We start from the raw sequence: 24,385 nt of genomic DNA, 5'->3' as shown, positions 1-24,385 counted from the left end.
TCTATGCTGGATGCAAAGAACAAATCATTAAGAAACTCCAAACTGCCCAAAACACAGCAGCCAGACTCATATTTGGAAAACCGAAATATGAAAGTGCCAAACCCCTAAGAGAAAAACTATACTGGCCCCCACTTAAAGAATGTATTGCATTTAAAATTTGCACCCTGGTTCATAAAATCATTCATGGCGAGGCCCCGGTCTACATGTCAGACCTCATAGACTTACCAACCAGGAACACAAAAAGGTCAGCACGCACATTCCTGAATCTCCACTACCCCAGCTGCAAAAGACTAAAATATAAATTAACATATGCATCCAGCTTCTCCTACATAAGCACGCAACTATGGAATGCACTACCAAATGCCATAAAAACAATACACAACATAACTAACTTCCGAAAATCACTAAAAACCAACCTGTTTAAAAAGGCATTCCACAATGATCCATCCTAAATATCAGACACCGAAACTTATGCCAGAACTGGACAAAACCGAACTCTCTATACTTGACTGCTTCATTTACTTTGTCACTAATGAACTTTAACGCAATACCACTTTATTTCTCATTCCGGAAATGAACTCTCTATACTTGACTGTTTAATTTACTCTGTCACTTATGAACTTTAATGCAATACCACTTTGTATTTCTCATTCTGGAAATGTCGATCGCCATTACGGCATAATGTAAACCACATTGAGCCTGCAAATAGGTGGGAAAATATGGGATACAAATGCAACAAATAAAATAAATAAATAGAAATAAATAAATAAATAAATAACTGATTGTTAGAGCCCAATTATGCCACTAATTGGCTTGTTAGCCCATTTATTTATGGATGCATTTCAGTAGCACGCAATTTTGCAAGTGTAAATTTGGGCACCATATTTAGAAAGTGGGGGATGGTGTAATAGGTAAGAAAAAATTTCAGTGTTATACACAAGGATTTTGATAATGGCATAATTATCTACTATTTATAAGGAATGGAGGAAAATTTGAAAGTTCTGGAGGTCCTTTTGCTAAGCTGCAGTAAAAGGGGGCCTGCACTAGCATCACTGCTTGTTTTTGACATGCATTGAGGCCCCCTTTTACCACAGCTGGTTAAAGGCCTTTTCTGTCCTTAGGAAACGGCCGTGTGGTAAGTGAACCACTTATTGCATGACCATTTTGTGGGGGAGAACTTACCGCCACCCATAGCACCACTGTGTACCCAATGGTAATCAGGCAGTGCCGTTACTGTCCAGTTACCGCAGGGTTAGTGCGGGAGCCCTTACCGCCACCTCAGTGGGTGGTGGTAAGGGGTACCCCCTGAAATGGCTGTGCAGCAAGTGCTTCACTTGCCATACAGCCATTTCTTAAAAAAAAAAGAAAGACCTACCTTTTACCCACTGCAGTAAACGGGGGGCCTTGATGCGCATCAAAAACATGCACCAACGCCAGCGCAGGCCCTTTTTTACTACAGCTTGGTAAAAGGGGCCCATAGTTTGTTGAGAAAACAAATAGCATATAGAAAGGACAAGGTCTAGTAAATAATTAAAAAAAAAGTTTTTTATTATGAAATTCTCAGAAAAGGATCATTTACAATACATTATAGTTGGTGAAGTGTTGATCATCTTTCGACAAGGACCACTGGAAAAACAGGGTGTGCAAAGTATTCTCAACCCAGTCCTTGGGGCACTCTCAGCTAGTCATAGTTTTAGGATAGCCACAATAAGAACACAAGAACATAAGAATAGCCATACTGGGTGAGACCAATGGTCCATCTAGCCCAGTATCCTGCTTCCAACTTTGGTCAATCCAGGTCACAAGTACCTGGCAGAATCCCAAATAGTAACAAGATTCCATGCTACCAGTCCCAGGGCAAGCAGTGGCTTCCCCCATGTCTGTCTCAATAGCAGACTATAGACTTTTCCTCTGGGAACTTGTCCAAACCTTTTTTCAACCCAGATACGCTAACCGCTGTTACTACATCCTCCGGCAAAGAGTTCCATAGATTAACTATTCATTGAATGAAAAAATATTTCCTCCCATTTGTTTTAAAAGTATTTCCATGTAACTTCTTTGAGTGTCCCCTAGTCTTCGTACTTTTGGAAGTAATAAAAAAAATCAATTCACTTCTACTCGTTCTACACCACTCTATACTCAACAGTTACTGCTGTCATGTTATTAAGTGCCAGGAGTTCAAATAGCTTAGATTCATACCTCTCAATATTCAGACAGTGGCGGGCAGTGCTCTGACTGCCTGCTGCTGGAGTTCAACCCAGTTATTCAATGACAGGCCATTTCCGGCAACCAACATTGAATATCTGGGGTTTTCAACACTGGCTAGCACATGACCTGTTAAATCAATATTCATATTTAACCAGCCATGGCTTAGGCAAAGATAGGTCTCTTTTTTATGTAGCCTTATTTGACCCCTAATCCTGGTCGGTTAAGTTTCGAACATTGGGTCTCAACCACTCATGCCCCTGGAATGCCTCTAACATCGCAGGCTTTATTTTCGGTACTAACCAGGCATTTTCAGCAGCAATAAACCAGTTGAATGCCACTGAAAATGACTGGTTATCTGCCACATTGACCACCCTACACAGGTTCCGATACTGTTGTAAATGTGTATGCATGAGGTAGATCTGCATACAATAGAGGCAATATGTACAAATTTTCATGCATATTCATTGTGGATATCAAAACCTGACTGGTTGGGTGTATCTTGAGAACTGGGTTAAGATCCACTGCAGTAATGCAAGCACATATGAAATTTCAAATGCCATACACTATTAATTGGGTGATGACAACTTTCTGTTGAAGTTAATACATCAAAAATGATTTTTATTATTTTATATACAATAGACATAGGCTAGTTGCTATCAAAGTGTGCCTTTGGAACAAAGCTATACTACTCTGATGGGTTTGTAAAAAATTGTAGTTTTCATTGAAAGATGACCTTTTCAGTCTGTTGCTCTATCACTCTACACCAAGACACACAAGATACACAGTATTAATTGAACCAAATTATTAAATCAGATTTATGGATACCCTTTATGCTTAACCTGTGACCAATCATATGCCAATGATTAAATATGTCATAGTAACATAGTAGATGATAGCAGATAAAGACCTGAATAGTCCAGTCTGCCCAACAGTCACAACCATTATCAATTTTTGATTAAAGCAACAATTAATGTGGTATAAAATAATCAACAATGAACATGAGCATGGTTTGGTACAGACTGTACTGTTCTGGATTATAAATTTATAAGTCCTTCAAAGGTGGAGAATAGGGAATCTGGGGACCTCATAAACAATAGAACACACATGGGTGATTTGCCATTGGTATCAGAACCCAAAGAAGGGTTTTACCCAAGGATGTTTGATAAAGACAGGAGATGGCATGATGTCAAAAAGTTGAAGCCGGTTTCCCCCAGCAGCCATCATAATGGTGTACCCAAACCAAACCCCTGAAAAACTTCCCAACCCCCCCCCCAACTCCCCTCCTAAGAGAAACAATGCAAAATCAAGAAGGTTTAATACAATACAAACCTCACAAGTTTGCAATTGTTTTTCACTAGCGTCTGCAAATGTTTTGGGTCACTCAATATGGCAGCAAGCTTCAGCCCACATAATGGGCCAGATAGGCTCATGTCTCTCCTATCTTATTAAACCTCATAGCTTTTACCAGCAATAGCTCCCATTTCACCAGCTCATTCAATCAGCCTGATCTAGCCCTGGTTTGGTCCTATTGCTTAGGGAAATGAAAGTGAAAATAAGAGCTATCGATCCATCCACAGAATGGGGCAACACCAGGATTGGATTCAGCCAGTTCTGTTCTTCTGGCCTGATTTGGAAACCTTGCTTACAGTCTGTTTTATAATTATATCAATTCACTTTGTGTAATCCATGTACATGTGCCCCTTCTTGCTGCAATCTACTTCTGTTTTTTCAGCTTAGTGTGGTGGTGCCTCCTTAAACTTCCCTCAAATAGGTGATGGTTCCTTACTCTTTTGCTTTTCCCCCATTCCTGCGGTGAGATCCTCCAGACATTTTAGAAATCTCCTGGTTCATTTATCTCTAAGATCCAACTCTTCTCCTGCCCTCTCATTCTATCTTTTCTCTCAATTAAGGCCACCGTATGGTCTATTATTTTTGTTTACTTCTAAGGTTGAAGCAAGACTTTACTGTTGAACTGGAACTGATTTACAAACTCTGCCAACCATTGTATGTTTTTGATAGGAAATCTCTTCTACCCCTTTTATTTCTTAATAATTTCTCCCACCACAGAATTTATGAATAAAAAAGAACCTTAAAAGGCAATTCTGTGAAAGGTTTAAATTTAGGTGCCCATATCATGCAAAAACATATAGAATACTCACACTTATGTGTGTGAGCAGTTATGCGCTTGAGTGCTAGGTGTTACTCTATAAACAGTCTGCCTAAATCACGTAGGACTAGATTCAGTAAATGGCACCTAAATTTGGTCACTGAAAAAAATTGCACCCTGAGTGCTATTCCATAAATGATGCTCTAAGTTGGGCTCTGTTTATAGAATAGCGAATGGTGCCAAGATCCATGTCCAACTTTGGGTGTGAGGATTTACACCAACAGAAAACTGGCGTAAATTAGGTGCAGATTCCGCCAATTCTATAACACTATTAGGCTTATTTTCAAAAGAGAAGGGCGCCCATCTTTCGACACAAATCGCAAGATGGGCGTCCTTCTCACAGGGTCACCCAAATCTCATAATCGAAAGCCGATTTTGGGTGTCTTCAACTGCTTTCCGTCACAGGGACGACCAAAGTTCACGAGGGCATGTTGGCACCATACCGAAGGCGGGATGGGGGCGTGGATAAGAGATGGGCGTCCTCAGCCGATAATGGAAAAAAGAAGGGCGTCCCTGACAAGCATTTGGTCGACTTTACTTGGCCCCTTTTTTTTCACGACCAAGCCTTGAAAAGGTGCCCGAACTGACCAGATGACCACCGGAGGGAATCGGGGATTACCTCCCCTTACTCCCCCAGTGGTCACCAACCCTCTCCCACCCATTTTTTCCAGCCTCTATGCCAGCCTCAAATATCATACCCAGCTCCATGACAGCAGTATGCAGGTCCCTGGAGCAGTTTTTAGTGGGTGAAGTGCACTTCAGGCAGGCGGACCCAGGCCCATCCCCCCCCACCTGTTACACTTGTGGTGGTAAATGTGAGCCCTTCAAAACCCACCTGAAACCCACTGTACCCACATGTAGGTGCCCCCCTTCACCCTTAGGGCTATGGTAGTGGTGTACAGTTGTGAGGAGTGGGTTTTGTTTGGGGGGATTGGGGGGCTTAGCACCTAAGATAAGGGAGCTATGCAGCTGGGAGAAATTTGTGAAGTCCACTGCAATGCCCCCTAGGGTGCCTGGTTGGTATCCTTGCATGTGAGGGGGACCAGTGCACTATGAATGCTGGCTCCTCCCATGACCAAATGCCTTGGATTTGGTCATTTTTGAGATGGGCGTCCTTGGTTTCCATTATCGGCAAAAACCGAGGTCGCCCATCTCTAAGGTCGACTATCTCAACATTTAGGTCGACCATCTCTAAGGTCGACCTAAATGTTGAGATTTGGGCATTCCTGACCATATTATCGAAATGAAAGATGGACGTCCATCTTGTTTCGATAATACGGGTTTCCCTGCCCCTTCGCTGGGACGTTGTTACAGATGGACGCCCTTAGAGATGGTTGTCCCCATTGAATTATGCCCCTCCACGTGCATCTTTAGAGAATGTTCTGACTCATGCCCCTGCCATGGCCACACCCTCTTTTCAGTTGTGTGCTAAAATCTATGTATGCACATCTTTATAGAATAGCGCTTAGCAAAATGCGCACCTAATCCAAATTGTTGCCAATTCCAATAACTCATTGTTAGCGCCCAATTATTGGTTCAATTGGCTTGTTACTCAATTAAATTGTGCATGCAAATTGGCTACACACCCAAATTTGCATGTGCAATTTTGAGCGCTATTTATAGAATTTGGGGGGGATAGCGTGCAACTTCAAGGAGGGGTTAACATGGGCAGAGCATGGATGTGTCATGGACATTTTGCCTAGTGACACGTGCAACTTGTTGAATACTATCAGTCGTGCACATTGCATGGCACGCTTAGACACGCCCACTTTAACCTTTGTATTGAGATGACATACGAGATTGTGCCTAAATTTATGTGTGACAAAGTGGGTGCACCTTTCAAAGCATTGTAACTTGGGGCTAAGTGGTGCACCCCTTTGTGGCACATGAAAATTAGAGAATTTTAGGACCCAATATTGAGCTAGTGGTGGGCAGTGCTGTTGTTTTCCGCCACCAACATTTAATCCGGCATTGAATATCTGTGTTTTTGATAACTGCTAAAACGTTAACTGGCTATACCGATATTCAGCGCTAACCAGTTAAATTTTCAGCAATTGAAGATAGGACAGATATTTATATGGTTCTATTTGGCTGCTAAACTTATCCAGTTAGGTGCTGAATCTCGGTGCCTAAGCGAATAAGTCACGTGATATAGCCGGTTAAGTGCTAAGGTGCTAACCAGCAATATTCAGTGGAGATAACCAGTCACCTGCCACTGAATATTAGTGATTAGGCATCGATATGCTATTTAACTGGTTGGTGGCTGTGTCTGACCAGTTAAATAGCTTTGAATATTGGGGGGGGGGGGGGGGTAGTGTTCTGTAACTTAGGTACATTTAGTTGATAAAATAATATGCAATTATCGTATTGTGGTTTAACACAGGTGTGTGACTTGTGAGTAGCAAACTTGTCAATGCTCCAATCTATGGATGAGAATCTGGAACTACTTTCACCCCGGCGATCAGGGGTGATACAATTTCTATTACAATATGCCCTTGTGTATACTATTTACATTAGCAATTCCATGAGTGGAAATTGAAAGGCGCAGGATTATCTCTATTTATAACAGGGTGCAACATTATCATTTGCAATAATTTTCTAGAGTTCAGACCCTTTTTTCAAGAGCTGAATTGAGAGTGTTCTCTAACAGCTGAAGTAGAGAGATGTGGTAGCCATGTTAGTCCACTTTTAAAGGTAATCAATAGAAATAAAACAAAATAAAACATGGAAAAGAAAATAAGATGATACCTTTTTTATTGGACATAACTTAATACATTTCTTGATTAGCTTTCAAAGGTTGCCCTTCTTCGTCAGATCGGAAATAAGTAAATGTTGGTAGATGACAGTATATATAAGTGAAACATCAAAGCATTTCAGTGACAGTCTAACAGGATGAGGGAGGGTTAGGTGGCTCTCCCAGTCTCTCACCTAACCCACTCTCATCCTATTCGAAAGCTAATAAAAAATGTATTAAGTTATGTCCAATAAAAAATGTATCATCTTATTTTCTTTTCCATGTTTTATTTTGTTTTATTTCTATTGACTATCTTTAACAGCTGGAGGAAAGTAGAATTTTCAAAGCCTTGTCTAACAGGGCCTAACACAAGCTCGCTGGGGTGTGCATTGGAAACCTTAAGTGTGTTATTTCAGGGGGTTTCTTCATTATTTATGCACACTATTTAAAAATAAGGCACACTAATTAAGTAATTGGCACTATGTAGGAATAGTATAGACTATATGCTGGATTCTGTATAGGTCACTCAGGGGTCCTTTTACTAAGCTGCAGGAAAAAGTGCCCTGTGGTAGAGGCGGGGGCCGTTTCCCCATGCGCCAGGGCCTTTTTTACCACAGCCGGTAAAAACCACCCCCCAAAAAGTCACCTCCACATGGCCATGTGGCAGGGAGCCCTTATCGCCACCGATTGAGTTGGCGGTAAGGGCTCCCACGGTAACCTGACAGTAACCGGGCAGCACACGGTCATGCCCAATTACTGCCACATTACCACCATGCTAACCATTTCTGGGGTTTTCCCGCTGGAAATGGCACATGCTCTAGATGGCCAGCGGTAGACCCGGAAGAGCGAGCGGTAAGCCTGCATTGGCCCTTCAATTTTGGATGTACAATTTTGAGCACAGATCATAGATCTGCACATAAGCTAATTAGGCAATAACAACCAATTACTGATGTTGACAAGCACTTAATTGGCAGTAATTAGGAGTTACGCATGGATCTGCCCTTGGCCCTAATTCTATAACATGTGAACCTAAATTTCATAGCACACAACTCCTAAGGGGGGGCATGGATGGGTCAGGGCATTCCTAGAAATTGGGTGCGATATTATAGAATACCTGCATTTGTGCATCTAACTGCAATTAGTTGGGTGTGAACATTTATACAAGCCTTTGGCAGGCATGAAATGTGCACTGAGCTAGCATTCTGTAAAGTCTTAGTATGGATCATCCCAGTGCCTAAATTTGGGTGTAATTTATTGAATTTCCCACTTAACGCATCCTAATGTGGGACTTTTTCCCCTATAAAAATGAATTAAGAAAAATATAATATATCTAAAATCATACTTGAAAGGCAAACATACGGTAACTTTTATCATACAAGGAAATCTCAAGTAACTTTTTATTGCAGCAAAAAATAAGGGTCCCATATCATAAAAACACTAGCTTTTGGGCTTCTAGGTGGTATATAAGAAATTAAAAATAAATAAATAAGATGAAATTATATGCAACATCTTAAGATCAGATTAACAGTAACTGGGGTTGTTCAGAAGTTGAGCCTAAAGCAACATTGCTTTATGCTGTTGCTATGAAACTAGAAATCCTGTCTTCAAAATGTTTATAACAAGGGATTTTTTTTTAAAGTTAATGGTTGTCAAATGTTTTGCAATAAATGAAAAGAAGTTAACATACCAATTAGTATCCTAATGTCAATAAAACCAGAGACCCATGCTAAAATGCACAGAGCTGCAGTACAACATGGCGATGTGCTCTTGACACATCCTACTTCCTCTTCTCGCTCCCAGCATTGCTTTCCCCTCCACTACTTCAGGCTGTAATTTGAGACTCAGTGGGAGTGACATGTTGGTTTATTATGTTGTCTGCACCTTCATCATAGGGAGTTCATGATGGTTGTACGGGCAAAACAGGATTGGCAGTGCCCCATGATGCAAGAGATTCTGATGCATTGAGAGCACGCACGATCCTCCTAGTCAGAGACTTCCCTATTCTCTGCATCATCTTTCCTTAACATTCCTTGTACAATCGCATGCAGATTATCTGGCCACAGTTACTAAGGGGCCCTTTTACTAAGGCTTGTAGGCACCTAGATGCATTCAATGCGTGCCAAATTGGAACTACCATCCGGCTACCATGTATCCCGAGCAGTAATCCCATTTTTGATGATCGTCCAAAGCACACAGTAGAAATATTTTCTACCTACCATGTGGCACTTACCTTGCAGTAATTGGCAGTTTACGTGTGCTGGCTGCTTACCCCCCGGTTAGCACATGAGACCTTACCGCTAAGTCAATGGGTGGCGGTAAGGTCTCAGGTCAAAAATGGACACGTGCTGGTTTTAATTTTGTCGCATGTCCATTTTCAGCCACAAAAAATTCCTTTTTTCCAGGCGCACTGAAAAAATGACTTGCGCACGTCCAAAACACATGCCTACACCAGTGCAGACCACTTTTAGGTGCACCTTATTAAAAAAGCCCCTAAGGTAAACATGATGTTGGTATTCATTATAATTCAGTTGGGCTTAAAGAATTTGGTAATGCTAATGGTAAACCAGTCTTCTATCCTGCTATTACCTCGTAGTTCTAAGCGGGTTACAATTCATAAGAAGCCAGTGTCATTTAACTGGGATGAAAAACAATGTTAGTAGTGCTAACAATCAGAATGAGATACATATTTCTGAAACAAAAGAGTTTTCATATTTTTCCTAAAACCAAAATAGGATTGGGAGGATTGAAAAGTAGAAGCCATAGGTTTGGTGGTTAGGTGGTTAGGTAATCACAATCAAGAGAACAAACAATTTATGCAATGTGATGTGGTCCAATCGCAGACTGTGGTTGATAACAAAAGTATTCTAGGACTATAGTTAAAGGACAAGTTATTCTAGGACTATGGTTAAAGGACAAGTTATTCTAGGACTATGGTTAAAGGACAAGTAGACAAACTAGTTGAGATCCAGAAGCAGCAGATTTGGTATAAACAAACAAGAGTCAACTTTTTCAGATCTGTATGGATGATTAAATGCACTACTGTAGTCTCTAAATTAATGGGAGACCAAGGGAAAGGCTACAGTATGACTACCCAAGGTCTACAGTAAGTTATCTGAGCTAAATGGTGGAGTTTATGAGAAAGACACACTTGAGGTCCAAATCTTCAGTAGGTTGGGCCCCTGAGAAATAATGTTTACCCGCATGGGGTCTTATTGCTCAAGTATGTTAAGTTTTTGCACCTGAACTGCAAAATTTAAGGTACGATATGTGCAAAGCCTGTGCGGTAAATGCAGACAGGCTAGCCTTGCCATTGGGTGTACTAGGCATCTGCCTAGGGTGGCAAAATTTGGGGGTCAGTGGTGTGGCTCTGACATGCTGGCCATCGGGGTGGGGGTGTGACTAGACAGGGAAAGGAACATGCTGAACTAGGAAGGGTGGAGGTAGGGTCTTGAGCCATCTTGGGTGAGGGTCACACTCTTGATGGTTTGACTAGGGCATCTGAAATCCTTAGACCAGCTCTCAATACAGGGGGATGCCCAGCATTGCTCTACAATTACCACATAGGTCCAACTTTACATGCATTGGCAGGTAGCACAGTTGCAGCTGGCAGGCTTCTGGTTCAACAACAACAAAAACAACAACAACAACAACAACAACAATAACAATAACAAACAAAAGCCTTGTTTACAATCCAAGTCCCCTTGCCCAGTCTGGTACCCCTCACGATCACCCCATTGCCGAATTAGGTGTCTCCCAAAACAAGCCATACCTATTAAGTGTCTTCTATTATGAGCAGAGGACCTCTTCAACAATCTCTTACCCTCTTGTGCCCCCTGATTCCTCCACAAGGACTCACTTGGGGGTTGCCCTGGTAGTCAAGTGAATGGGCAGTTGTTGTCCCCCTCTGCTCCCACTCCATAGCTGCTTTGGGTTCAAAATGACAGCTAAGACCTCTATTGGTAACCTCATGATACTATTACTAGAAGTCAATCTGCCATGTAAGGAGTGATTGCCAGGGTGATCCCCTGGGTGAGTCCAGGGGCATTGAGTGCAAGGTCATGGATTATTGAAGGGGTCTTTTACTTTGGGGGGAGCATGCTTACTGGAGGGCACCTGATTTTTTTTTTTTGGGGGGGGGGGTGTACCTAATCAGAGTAAATTTCAGGTGGTTATAAGTTTTCTTTCAGGATGAATAGAGAGATACATTTTGTTCTCTAAGTTAATGCATATTATAGAGTTGATTTATGTCCTTCCCAGTCAATTATGTTTTGCATTATAAGCTCATAAATATTATATATTATTTTGGTGCAGATGAAATCTACTCAGTATGGCATGTCCTCTGTAACTTCTTAATAGACAACATAAAGAAAATGAATGGATTTAGGTATGGTTTTATCATTTCTGTAGTTACGGGTGCATCGTGGTTTCATCTTCATAATGTGCAGACCAGTTTTTCATAGTAATCGAATGTTGAGTTTATTTACATTCACATTTGCAGCAGTTCTTGTCTAAAAAGTCTGATGTTCAAAATAAGTAATGTGTTCACTTGAGGCAGCATTCATGTTTCCAGATAAGACACTGGATCTTTAATGTATCACCATATACTGTACATTTAGTGAATAGTTATAAACAGTGCAACAAGGTCATGATAAGGTACATTAAAAATAGCTTTGGAGGATGGGGATTCGAAGGTGCAAACTGCATGGTTGTTAGGGCTGCTGTTATGATGTTTTATTCACATGTAAATCACTGGTTTGACAGCACAAACCTGTAAAAGGGAATAAATCCCATAAAAATATCACAGAAACTTCAGACGTCCTTTACTTTTGGGATTTATGGAGTTGAGTATTGAGGTTGCTGTGTTAATCTACTTGCATGTGTTGCAATAAGAAAGCCCCCTATCGGGGGTGGAGTGTATGAAAATAATATCCCAAGGGATTTTTCTCATACCAGCTCATCCCCTCAGTGTTGGCTAAAAGGGTCCCTGAGGCCTGGCCCAGAGCATCAACAAACTCCCCTCCACCCCCGCAGGGCCCCTGAGCTTCTGGTTCTGCTGTGTTGTTGCCTCCTCCTTCTGTGCCAAAGGAAAGGATGGCAAGGCCTACAGCGTAGCAGCAGCTCAGAGGCCTCATGTTTCTTTTTCTTCTTCCTGGGCAGTGCAACCTGAATTGTGTGCTGCCGCTACTTCCCACTCCCAGCTCCTAAGCAGCAGTCAGACCACCATGGAATGCCCAAATGCCTGAAAGGACAATCTGTCCCTATCACCTACAAATTGTTTGGGGATTTATAGACGTGTGTGTGTGTGTGTGTGTTGAAGGTGGGTGGGGGGGGGGCAAGAAGGAAGAAGAGTGGAGGTGTTCATGAGAACAGTGGGGGGGGGGGTATTAATGAGAACAGCTAAGACCCCTAAGTGGTAATCTCACAATACTAATGCTAGAGGTCTATCTGCCATATAAGGAGTGATTGCTAGGGCAACCCCTGGGTGAGTGAGGGGGGGGGGGGGTCATGGGGCAGATGAGGCATTTTTTTTCTTTAAGTGACTAGTAATGACATTCTTTTCCTTCCTCTTTACCCTTTGAAGCATGCAATGGGGATCCAGAGCCCTTTGCAAAATTTTAATTCAGTATAGTGTTGGACCAGGTATCAAAGCTTCTAGTAACAGAGACATATGACTGAGAAACATCTATTTACACCCTCAAAAAAGACTGGGGTGAGGGTCTTCTCATGCTGCCAACCTGTTTAACTGTAGACAAAGAGTTCACAAACCCCAGAAAATTCCTCGCTGGTGAGAAGTTTGAGTTACATCTACTGGTTTCTCTGGTATGGCTTTCGTCTGTCTCCCTACATCTTAAAGAGAAGGTTAGGTTACCATCCTATGATTCATGAAGAGGCAGAGCTTCAAAACTTGCCTGATTCTAAAACAGTCCACAAAGTGACAAAACTCTGCAAACTTCTATTGTCTTTCTTCGGCTTCTCTCTGCATTTTGGTAACGGACCTACTTTCCAATGCTGCCTGTTGTGGTTTTCTTATTCTAAAATATCTGCATTCAGCTTGTTGGACAGCACAGCCAGATTTGGATGGATATCACATGAATTCAAAGCCCAAATGAAGTGAAAGAATTATTAACCCTAAAGCTACCACGTTTACTTCTAGGTATCCCAGTATGTGGGCAGGTCTCTACCTCTGTTGCAAAGATCACTGTAGTTACAGTATACTTAAAAAAAAAAAAAACTCAAAGTAGAAAGTATACTTCCAAACAAAGCTGAAACAAAGCAAGAACCTAATGAAACCACTTCTTATTAGAAAAGTAAACCTTATACCATCAACCTTGTGAATAAAGCAGTGTTGCACCGTAAAGTTAATCCTGGAAAAAAAAACCTATGTAAAAATATACAGTGTTACTTCAGTGTTAAGTCCAATTTGCACTCATTAGCTGAAAGCTCTGCTTTTTGTCATTTTATATGTCTCCGATCCAAACCACTGTATTGCCTCTCCTCATCCCTGAAACTTCACAGTGTAGAGTATTTTGCCTCCCATTGATAACAAACAGTGACTCGTTAGCTGGGGTGATGAGGTACTGTCCAAATAATCCACTGTCTCTTATAATTCTGTTTTGGCTGTCCCATGGCCAGTCTTTTGATGCTATAGGATCCTTTAAATTCTTCAGCATGCCCATCCTTCCAGTAGACAGGTCTACGAAAAGAACATCTGTTTGCAAATGTGATGTGACATAAATGTAATATTGGTTGCCTTCCGAGAAAGAGGCTTGAAATGTCAGGTCAGATATTAGTAAATTTGTTTGCAAGTTATAGATCATCTCAATTTTGCCCTGGAAGTTTATTGCCTGAATTTGTATTCTGCCAGTATCTTCATCTGTACTAACCAAATAACGCCCATCAGGGGAGATGTAAGGCTTTCCAGATATGTTGCTGTTAGGGCCAATCACGGTATCGGTAACACTGTCAATAACAAGCTGAAGTGACTCCGATATTGATGTATTCTTTTTACACTGGACAAAGAAATAGCCACCCAAGTGCGTACAAGCCATGCTCTGTGGGATACAACCATAATTCATGAAGCTGATAGTTTTAATGGGGGTCACGGTTTCCAGGTCAATTTTATGAAGGGCAGAGTTGGATCTATTGAAGATGAAACCAAACCTGAAAAGGAGAACATGACACTGATGTTATTTTCTTGGGAATTAGGCTCTGTTGGGGCAATTCTATAACTTGGCTCCTCAAATTAAATGCCTTGATGCCTTCTGTTGAGTGTTAATTCTAAAGTCACCTTGGTGCCAAGATCCTATTATAGAATACTAGGGCAAGTTAGCATTGATTCGCCTACATTTAGGTGTGACCACTTATACCAGTTCTATAATTCTGTTTATAGAATTATAGACCTGGTGCCATGCAGTGAGCATAACTTATAATATTCTATAAGTAATGCATGTAAGTTGGTGCCACATCCATGGCCTGCCCACCCTTGTATGTAATTGCATGTGTCCAGTTATAGAATTGCCTTTTTGTTTAGAGAATGCATTAAGGAGTCTGATACAATACAAGGGAGCTGATGCATAACTCGGTGGTCTGATGGACTACGAGGAGGCTGATATTCAGATTGTGGGATTTAGCCTAGCGGACAATAACAGTGGTGGAATTCAAAAAGGTGTGGGATAAACACAGAGGATCTCTAATTTGAAAATGAATGGTGTAACAAACAAAACTTAAAGGGTTGCATATGTGTTTGCATGTCAAGTGGTGCTTAGAAGGCAACTCTGGCTGTAAAAGCTGAGGCCGGTGCTGGGCTGGCTTGTACGGTCTATGTCCTGTATATAGCAATCTGTTTTAGGATAGGCTGGGAGCTCAAGTAATTTGGAATGTGAGGACATTCCTGAGCAGACTTTTACGGTCTGTGTCTCGTAAATAACATGACAGATTCAGATAGGTTGGAGTGGACTTTGATGGCAATTCCAGCAGTTGGAACATAAAGACAGAGCCGGGTGGACATCTATGGTCTATGTCCCAGAAATACCAAAGAAATACCAAGATCAAATATATAATCTCATGTTCATTGTTGACTTAATCTTGAATTGATAATGAATGTGACTGTTGGGCAGACTGGATGGACCGTTCAGGTCTTTATCTACCGTTACTTACTATGTTGCTATGTTACTATTATCTCATTATTCTACCATGTTACCACATGCTAACATGCATTGACATTCATTATTTACTGTAGATCCCATTCTATGCAATAGGACCTATTTACTAATAACACGTTAACTGCTTTAGCAGATGCTAATGGTAAATCTGCCCTCTGTATCAGTTTAAAAATAATCTCTTTTTTAAAGGTTTTCACATTGCAGAAGGATGGTATTAATCCTAGAAGTTCCATTAAGCATCTAGAAGATTTCAAAATGTTCCAGAAGTTTCAGAAAAATCAAACCATGCCTCACATCTACCACCAAATTATACTGGGACTTTCTTTAAATTTCAAAGTATTATTAACTTTACTGTACTGTAAATATCTAAAATGCTCAGAAATGTAATCATATTACTCCTCCCTTGGTCCACCCGCTTTGGCTTCCAGTGGAGTTCAGAATTCAATATAAGATGCTTTAGCCCATAAAGCTCTTCATGCAGGTCTACCACCCAATTTATCTGTTCTTACTGTTCTAGACATACCTCCTGTTCCCTTCGCTCATAAACTAACCATTACCTACTCCTTCGAGGCTCTATGTTGGCTTTTTATTTCTTAGCACTTTTTCTGTGGAATAATATCTCTTTACCATTAAGCTTTGAGGCTTCTTATCTCAATTTGGAAAAGGACTGGAGGCTTATCTATTTCAGAAGGACTTTGTGATACTGGTAGTTAGCTAGAGCAGTTTATCATATTATGTGGCTCAGATTGTTTTGATGTTGCCTGATTGTATCTTAGCTGTTTCTTTTCTTTTCCATTGTTTGATTAAGGAGTTTGCTTTTCTGTTTCTTGCCTCTAGTCTCTAACTCTGCTTTGACTTGCTTGTGCAAATAAAGTGGTATAGCAAATGCAAATAACCAAATAACTAAATGGTGTATCCCCTGCGCCAACTTCTTTTCTTGCAGAAGGTCCTATGCCTGTTGCTTAGAGAAATGTAGCAAAACAAACCTATTCAGTAACTTGACTGGGTCATAGTAACATAGTAAATGACAGCAGATACAGACCTGAACAGTCCATCCAGTCTGCCCAACAAGATAAACTCATTTTACATGGTATGCGATACTTTATATGTATACCCGAGTTTGATTTGTCCCTGCCTTTCTCAGGGCAAAGACCGTAGAAGTCTGCCCAGCACTGTTCTTGTACTAAAAGTTCTGAAGCTAACGTCAAAGCCCCTTAAAATTTACACTCAAGCCCATCCAAATCTATTCAGTCACAGGGGTGTGTCCGGTGGTAATTGGACAGTACCATGCACTGCCCGGTTACCGCCAGGCTACCACAGAAGCCCTTACTGCCTCCTAAATAGGAGACAGTAAGGGTTCCCCCAGGAAATGGCCACAGGGTGAGTGTTTAACTTACCGCACAGCCATTTCCTTCCTTAAAAAAACCCATTTTACTGGTGGCAGTAAAAGGGGACCTTGGTGTGCGGCAAACTCGCATGCTGACACCACTGCAGGCTCCTTTTACCACTGCTTGGTAAAGGGAGCCCTTAGTAAATCAGGAAGGACTATTTCAAGAGAGTTGGTTTATATGCAGAAACTGCTATTTACATGTGGAAATAATTTTGAAAATTGTCTTTGAAATGCCCAGTTTTCTCAAGGACCAAATCATTACCTTTACTGCAATCTCTGCTTACTTCATTATAATTGCATTCTATGTACCTGCTCATATTCTCAAAATGTCATGTATTCAAATGGCATTTCTTACCTAACGTGATTAATTATAAGATTTGTTGGAGGAATAAAAAAATCGTCCACTCCTTTAAATGGTGTGCGAATGACATGTTGATCGTCTCCTGTGCTTGCCTCCGATATAACCTGGAATAAAAATGCTATGGTTGATTAGGCAAAAGGACTTGGTATAGGAGATAGTTTTTCCTATTCTGGAAAAAAGCTTAGCAATCAGGTCAATAGTCAAGTTAGAAAACAACCAGATAAGCCAATGACTAGATACTGCTTGTACAAATTCTCTGATAAAAAAAAAAAACATTATAAAAAATATACTTAAAGGTTAGCAGGTTAGATATGAATTGTCGAATAATGTTTCTGTATAAAATGAAATAATCATGAGGTGACAACAATAAAGCTTCAAGAAGTGGGGGGGGGGGGGGGGGGGGGGGGGGAGAGATGGGACTTGATATACCACCTTTCTGTGATGTTAATCAAAGTGATTTACATATTATGTACAGGTACTCATTTGTACCTGGGGCAATGGAGGGTTAAGTGACTTGCCCAGAGTCACAAGGAGCTGCAGTGGGAATTGAACCCAGTTCTCCAAGATCAAAGTCTGCTGCACTAACCACTGGGCTACTCCTCCACTAACACTGTATTGATCAACACCATTAAAATACACAGTGGCTTGAAAGAGTAAAAATCAGCTGGCGGTGGTTACTGCTTTAACTCAGAAGACCAGTTCACTTTCAGTACACAAAACTGAAACATGAAAAGATGAGATTTACAAGGCACTGCATTGTAGTGAAGTCTATCAGCACTTCTACAGAAATTTATTATCATAAACTGTGCCAACATATTACTACCTTCACTGAAGATAAAGATCACCTGGGACATCCCCATCTCGACTGATAAAAAGCTGAATGCAAGAAAAGCGAAAATAGTAGTAAATGAAGAAAACAGCAGTGCTGGCATTGTTTATAGAGGTATCAGTCCCAAATGATTTACTCAGTGACTTGCTTGGAGGGAGAGAAGATCCTCAAGTACCAAGAGATGCAGTCCGAGACCAAGAAAATGTGGCAGAAAGATACAGAAATATTTACCGTCCCTGGCCGCCTTCAAATCCGGGCTAAAGGCCTACCTGTTTGATGCTGCTTTTGACTCCTAACTTGTCACTTGCTCGTAACCTTTATCTTGTCGTCCTCTCTTCAATAGTCCCTTTTCCTATGTGTCCTGTCTGTCTGTCCTGATTTAGATTGTAAGCTCTTTTGAGCAGGGACTGTCTTTTTCTTCATGTTCAATTGTGAAGTGCTGCTTATGACTGGTAGCGCTATAGAAATGATTTAGTAGTAGTAGTAGTATGGTATATGTAAGACTAAGCGGCAATAAAACAGAAGAACACAAACCCTTGCAATCACACAAGCGAGTCAAACACAGTGAGGGTGACAAATAATTGAACAGCAGACGATGTCCGATATATTGTACCTTTATTTGCAACATCCAAGACTCGACACGAGTCGTGTTTTGACCAAAAATGGCCTTCCTCAGGAGTCTTCCATTGGATGTATGGAATTCCTAGCTAGCCTCTGTTAAAATACATTTAATGTCATATATCTTACTGCTGATTCCACATAGAAAAAAGTAAACGCTTGAACTCACCAGTGTATGTACAAAACAATTACACCTCAGGTTTGTTTTAACCGACTCCTGGATTGCGCTCTTACAAACAGTACTACTGAAGGTCGCTGTATTTTTTTTTGTACATACACAGTGACTCATGGCATTATTTACCCATTCAGACTCCTGAGGCAGGCGCCTTCTGCGCTGAAACACCCCACCGTGTCAAGTCTACATTTTGGGATAACAGGTTGAATAAATTCTGTGTATGACATTTTTGGCGCCCTCGTGCTCTTGTGAGTGTCATTTCTCTGCATTTACCATAAACATGACAAGGCAATAATTAATACGCTGTAAGTGTAAAGGCTGTGTGCTAATTGTTGGTGGTATGTCCAGCAGGTCTACTGTACTATCACATGTAAACCTGGTTGCAATTAGTGTCTCCTATTGAAGAGGCGCTAAGTAAACCCATGCTAACTTCAAACCCATGGTCAGGGCCGTGCCTAGGGTCTCTGGCGCCCCCCTGCAGACTATCAGTTGGCGCATGTGCGCCCCCCCCGGACTTTTAAATTTACCTCCCTCCGACGTCTGCGCAGCGTCAGTGAAAGCGATGCTTGTCTGACGTCTCTCCACCAGCCCAGCCTTCCCTTCGCTCGTTCGTTCCCTCTGTGTCCCGCCTTCTTCTGACATCATTTCCTTGAGGGCGGGACACAGAGGGAACGAACGAGCGAAGGGAAGGCTGGGCTGGTGGAGAGACGTCAGACAGGCAGCGCTTTCACTGACACTGCGCAGATGTTGGAGGGAGGTAAATTTAAAAGTCTGGGGGGGCGTGTGTGCGCCAACTGATAGTCTGCAGGGGGGTGCCAGAGGAGTAAGGGTTTTTAAAAAAAAAATACAATGCGACAGCGCGGCACCCTTGAAGGCAGGCTTACCGCGCTTACCATGTTGGCACAGCCCTGCCCATGGTAAGTACGTGCTAATTTTAGCATGCAGTTTATACCCATTCTTCACCCATGATCCTCCTAGTTCTCATCCTCTAACACAACATGCAGTTAAGCATGCGGATTAGCACATGCTGTCTTGTCACTGCGGACTGCGGTAACCTGTGTGGAAGCAGCTATGTGCTAATTCACATATGACCTGCTTAGCACTCTTTAGTAAAGGGCTTCATAATTTGTTCTTTGTCTAAAGAAGGGACCTATGTGGTTTCATAAGATTTTTCATGATGTCATCTTTTCTGCGAGACCATTAAAAGGTATAATTGTTAATAAATGATTCCAGTTCTCTCCAGAACCAATATGGCTGCTAACCCACTGCAATAGACATTACTGTGTAATTATGGAACTTACAGCAATTATAAAAGCTTACTCAAAAGTAGGGGTTCTCAGCCCAGTCCTTGGGACACCCCTACCCAGCCGAGCTTTCAAGATATCCACAATTAATATACATGAGATAGATTTGCATACAGTGGAGGCAGTGCATGTAAATTTATCTCATGCATATTCATTGTGCATATCTTGAAAACCAGACTGGCTTAGTGTGTCCCGAGGACTGGGCTAAGAACCCTTGCTCTAAAGCCACTGGTACTTAGAGAGCAGAGAGGTAGATTCCTTTCATATTTAAGAAAATACGAATACACATTTAGCTAATGCTAAGTCACGTCTTTTAGGTGCAATTTGCTAATCACAAAGCATCTCTTGGGATCTGCTTAAGGATCTATAAAAGGCTGTGTCACATGGCTGAATTCATTGGTTTCAGAATTGGAGAAAAAATCGTTTGAAAAGATCAGACATTAAAGCTAAAAGCTGTAGTGGTTGCTGATAATTATCACAAGCATGTGTGTGTGCGCACATGCATGTGTTTTCTACCTTCCAATATTACAGATAACACATCTGAGAGCTGAAGACTTTCAGTCAGTTTCCAGCTGTGCTGACAGTGTGTTCCTGCTAATAATCACTTGCCTGTACCGTCTTCCCTTTAATTATAAGAACCTCTCACAGCAGGGAAGACAGCAAAGAACGCAATCCTGTTTTCTTACTCCCCCAAACATTGTAAGATGGTTGATCCTGCTGGAGGTTCCTCACACAGATTCTATTATTTCTGCATCATTTATGTAAAATATTAATGAAGAACTCTGCAGACACAATTGTTTCTTTGAACCTCAGGCCATTGCATTATGCTGAATTCCCTCCATCTGCTACAGCTTGCAATATGTAATTGGCTTCTATAATATACTTTAATGGGATGCACATAGCTTGATCATCAATGATGCAAAAACCAAATCCTTATAAATTTAACTATTGTACTTTTCAATAGTTTTCTGTTAACTCCTGTCAGTGATTCTCCATTCCTTACAGATGTGGTGTTCTTTGGTTCATTAGAACAACGATAGACTTTTAAAGAATGGCAGGCAAGCATATATCAAAGAGGTGCTGTTTTCTGTACGCCGACTATTTGATTCTCCAAAAGAGATGGAGCTTGCTTGAATATAATCACTTGGGCCAATATGCAAAGCGATTTAACCAGCTAGAAATGGCTCTTGGCTGGTTAAATCGCCTGTTCAGGGTTAACACATCATTTTCAGCAGCACTTAATCGGTTAGAAAAGAACCAGACATTTTGGAGGTGTTCTGGAGGCAGACTCGTTGGCTGAATATTTATTTATTTGTTGCATTTGTATCCCACATTTTCCCACCTATTTGTAGGCTCAATGTGGCTTACATCGTACCGGAAGTGTGTTTGCAGTCTCCGGTGTTTACAAATACAGAGTGATGTTGAGATGAGATAAAGTTCATGTGGGACAGCCACATAAGGTCGTTGAACAGTGGGAGAGTTGTGTTTTGTGCATTTTGAATTCTAGTGTTATTGTGTTGCAGAGATCAGGCATTTGTTGGGTTGGTAGGGTATGCCTTTTAAAAAAGTTTTTAGTGTTTACTTGTCCTGTCTCTCTGTCATAATTAGATTGCAAGCTCTATTGAGCAGGGACTGTCTCTCCATGTTCAAGTGTGAAGCTCTGCGTACGTCCGGTAGCGCTATAGAAATGATAAGTAGTAGTAGTAGTAGTTCTCCGGAAGTGTAGGTGGTCATATGAGGTTTTCATGGCTTTTGGTAATGCATTCCATAATTGGGTGCTTATGTAGGAAAAGTTGGATGCATAGGTTGATTTGTATTCGAGTCCTTTGCAGCTTGGGTAGTGCAGGTTTAGGTATGTTCATGATAATTCGGATGTGTTTCTCGTAGGTAGGTCGATCAAGTCTGTCATGTATCCCAGGGCTTCACTGTAGATAATCTTGTGAACCATTGTGCAGATCTTGAAAGCAATGCATTCTTTAATTGGGAGCCAATGTAGTTTTTCGTGGAGGGTTTTTGCGCTATTGTATTGGGTTTTTCTGAAGATGAGTCTGGCTGCTGTATTCTGAGCGGTCTGGAGTCTCTTTAAGGTTTGTTCCTTACATCCCGCATAGATTCCATTGCAGTAGTCTAAATGGCTTAGTACCATTGATTGTATCAGATTGCAAAATGTTCCCTCGGGAGGTATTGTTTCATGCGTTTGAGTTTCCACATTGCGTGAAACATTTTCTTCGTTGTGGATGCCACTTGGTTTTCTAATGTTAGGTAGCGGTCTATTGTGACGCCGAGGATTTTCAGGCTGACTGAGATAGGGAGGGTGTGGTCTGGAGTGTTGATAATTGTGGGGTTGTCCATGCTGTGTTTAGATGAGTCAATGAGACAGTGTTTTTTCTTTGTTGAGTTGCAGTTGAAATGTATTTGCCCAAGTGTCCATGATGTTGAAGCTGATCTTGATTTTGTTGGTGATTTCAGATAGATTTGCTTTGTAAGGAATGTATATTATAACATCGTCAGCATAGATGAAAGGGTTAAGGCCTTGGTTGGATAGGGTCTTGGCTAGCGGGGTCATCATTAGGTTGAAGAGCATTGGGGATAGTGGTGATCCTTGTGGTACTCCGCAGTCTGCTTTCCAAGGCTGTGATATGTTTGTGTTTGATATTACTTGGTATGTTCTTGTGGTTAGGAAACCTTTGATCCATCTTAGTATATTACCACCAATCCCGAACTTATCTAGTAGTCTTAGTAGTATGTTGTGGTTACCATGTTGAACGCACTAGACATGTCGAATTGGAGGAGGAGGATGTTTTTGCCTATTGCTATTTCCTGTTTGAATTTGGAAAGGAGAGTGAGCAATACTGTTTCTGTGCTGTGTAGGGGATGGAAACCTGACTGAGATTCGTGTAGAATTAAGAATTTATTTATATATTCTGTGAGTTGTTTGGCTACCATGCTTTCCATCAGTTTGACTGACATCAGGATGGATGCTACAGGATGGTAGTTATTGATTTCATTTGTTTTTTCGTGGAGTCCTTTGGTATCGGGGTGAGTAGAATATTGTCATTTTCCTTAGGGAAGAGACCTTACTGAAGCATGCAATTTAGGTGGTATGTGAGGTCTGTTATGAAGCAGTCAGGGGCAGATTTCAGTAGGTAGTTGGGACAAGTGTCTAGTTTGCAGTGAGTGTTGGAGAACCTGCTGATCACCTGTGCAACTCTATCGATGGTGAGAAGGTCAAAGGTTAACCAAATTCGGTCAGCCAGGTATCCTCCATTAGTTGGGTCCAGTTCATTAAAGAAGTATTCGATGTCAGTGTTGTCATGAGGTAGTGTGTTGCGTAGGTTTATAATTTTTTCATAGAAGTACTTGGCAAGTTTGTCTGCGGATGGAATGGCGGTTTTTGAAGTTGTGACCAAGTTGGTGTCTAGGAGTTTGTTCATAAGTTGGTATAATTTCTTTGTGTCTTTGTAATCTGTCCCTATTTTAATTTTGTAGTATGATCTTATGGTCTGTCTTATTGCGTATTTGTATTTTCTTTGTGATTGTTTCCATGTATTGAGTGTGTGCTCATCTTTTGTTTTTTTCCATGCTCCTTCAAGTTTCCTGGCTTGTGTTTTTTGTTTTTTCAGTTCGTCGTTGAACCATGGTATCGAGTTATTCTTTTGTGATGTTTTTGTTCGTAGAGGTGCTATTTCGTCTAGTATGTGTTTGCATCTTTTGTCCCATTCCAAGAGATAATGTATGGAATCTGTTTGTGTTGTCCATTCATTGTTGTAAAGCAGTTGTCAGAATGTTTTTGTGTCTACATGACCTCTTGTTTTGTAGGATGTGTGTTCTTGGGTTTGGTGTGATCCCTTCTTCTGCCAGTGTAGGGATAGATTTAGTTTGTAATGATCAGACCAGGGCGTTTCTGACCATTTAATATCTGTCATTATGAAGTTCTGGTCTGTTGAGAGTTTGTGTGAGATGAGGTCCAGTGTGTGCCCTTTGATGTGGGCTGTTTGCATTTGCGGTCATTTGAGATCCCATAAATGGAGGAATTCCTTACAATCTCGTGTGTTAATTGAGTTTGGGTCTTCTAGGTGAAGGTTGATGTCTCCTAGTGCTAGTACATTGGAGTCGGCTACACACATGTGTTTGAGATGAAGTCCATGAAGTTAGTTTGGACTTTGTTCCAGTTGCCTGGGGGTCTGTAGAACAGGACACAACTCAAATGGTCATGTAATGTTTTGCTATGGATTCTAATTGATGCTATTTCAAGCTGGGGTGTCAAGGACTCGGCATTGATTTCGGTGGTGAAGTGGGATCTATAAATTAGTGCTATGCCTCCGTCTCTCTTTCCCTTTCTGGTCCAGTGTATGATTTTGTATCCTGGAGGGCACAAGTCTAGGATTATGGGGTCCTTTTGGACATGGATCCAGGTTTCATTGATGAAGAGTAGGT

The 24,385-nt window shown here is 41.3% G+C and overlaps 1 protein-coding gene across 2 annotated transcripts in view; it reads right to left on the bottom strand.

The window, feature by feature from the left end:
• Positions 1-12,574: 12,574 nt before the first annotated feature.
• Positions 12,575-24,385, bottom strand: part of FSTL4 (follistatin like 4) — a 416,621-nt gene continuing 404,810 nt past the window's right edge. For both annotated transcript variants that reach the window (XM_030213353.1, XM_030213354.1), the window contains 2 exons: positions 17,017-17,126; positions 12,575-14,270 (listed from right to left, as the gene is read on the bottom strand). In XM_030213353.1, coding sequence (XP_030069213.1) covers positions 13,568-14,270; positions 17,017-17,126 — 813 coding nt within the window. In that variant the 3' untranslated portion in view covers positions 12,575-13,567. The remainder of the gene's footprint in view (positions 14,271-17,016; positions 17,127-24,385) is intronic.

The sequence above is a fragment of the Microcaecilia unicolor genome, chromosome 8 (assembly GCF_901765095.1).
Source record: "Microcaecilia unicolor chromosome 8, aMicUni1.1, whole genome shotgun sequence".
Taxonomy (NCBI): domain Eukaryota; kingdom Metazoa; phylum Chordata; class Amphibia; order Gymnophiona; family Siphonopidae; genus Microcaecilia; species Microcaecilia unicolor.
Note: the sequence above shows the minus strand (reverse complement) of the source record. Positions and strands in the feature narration are given on the sequence as shown.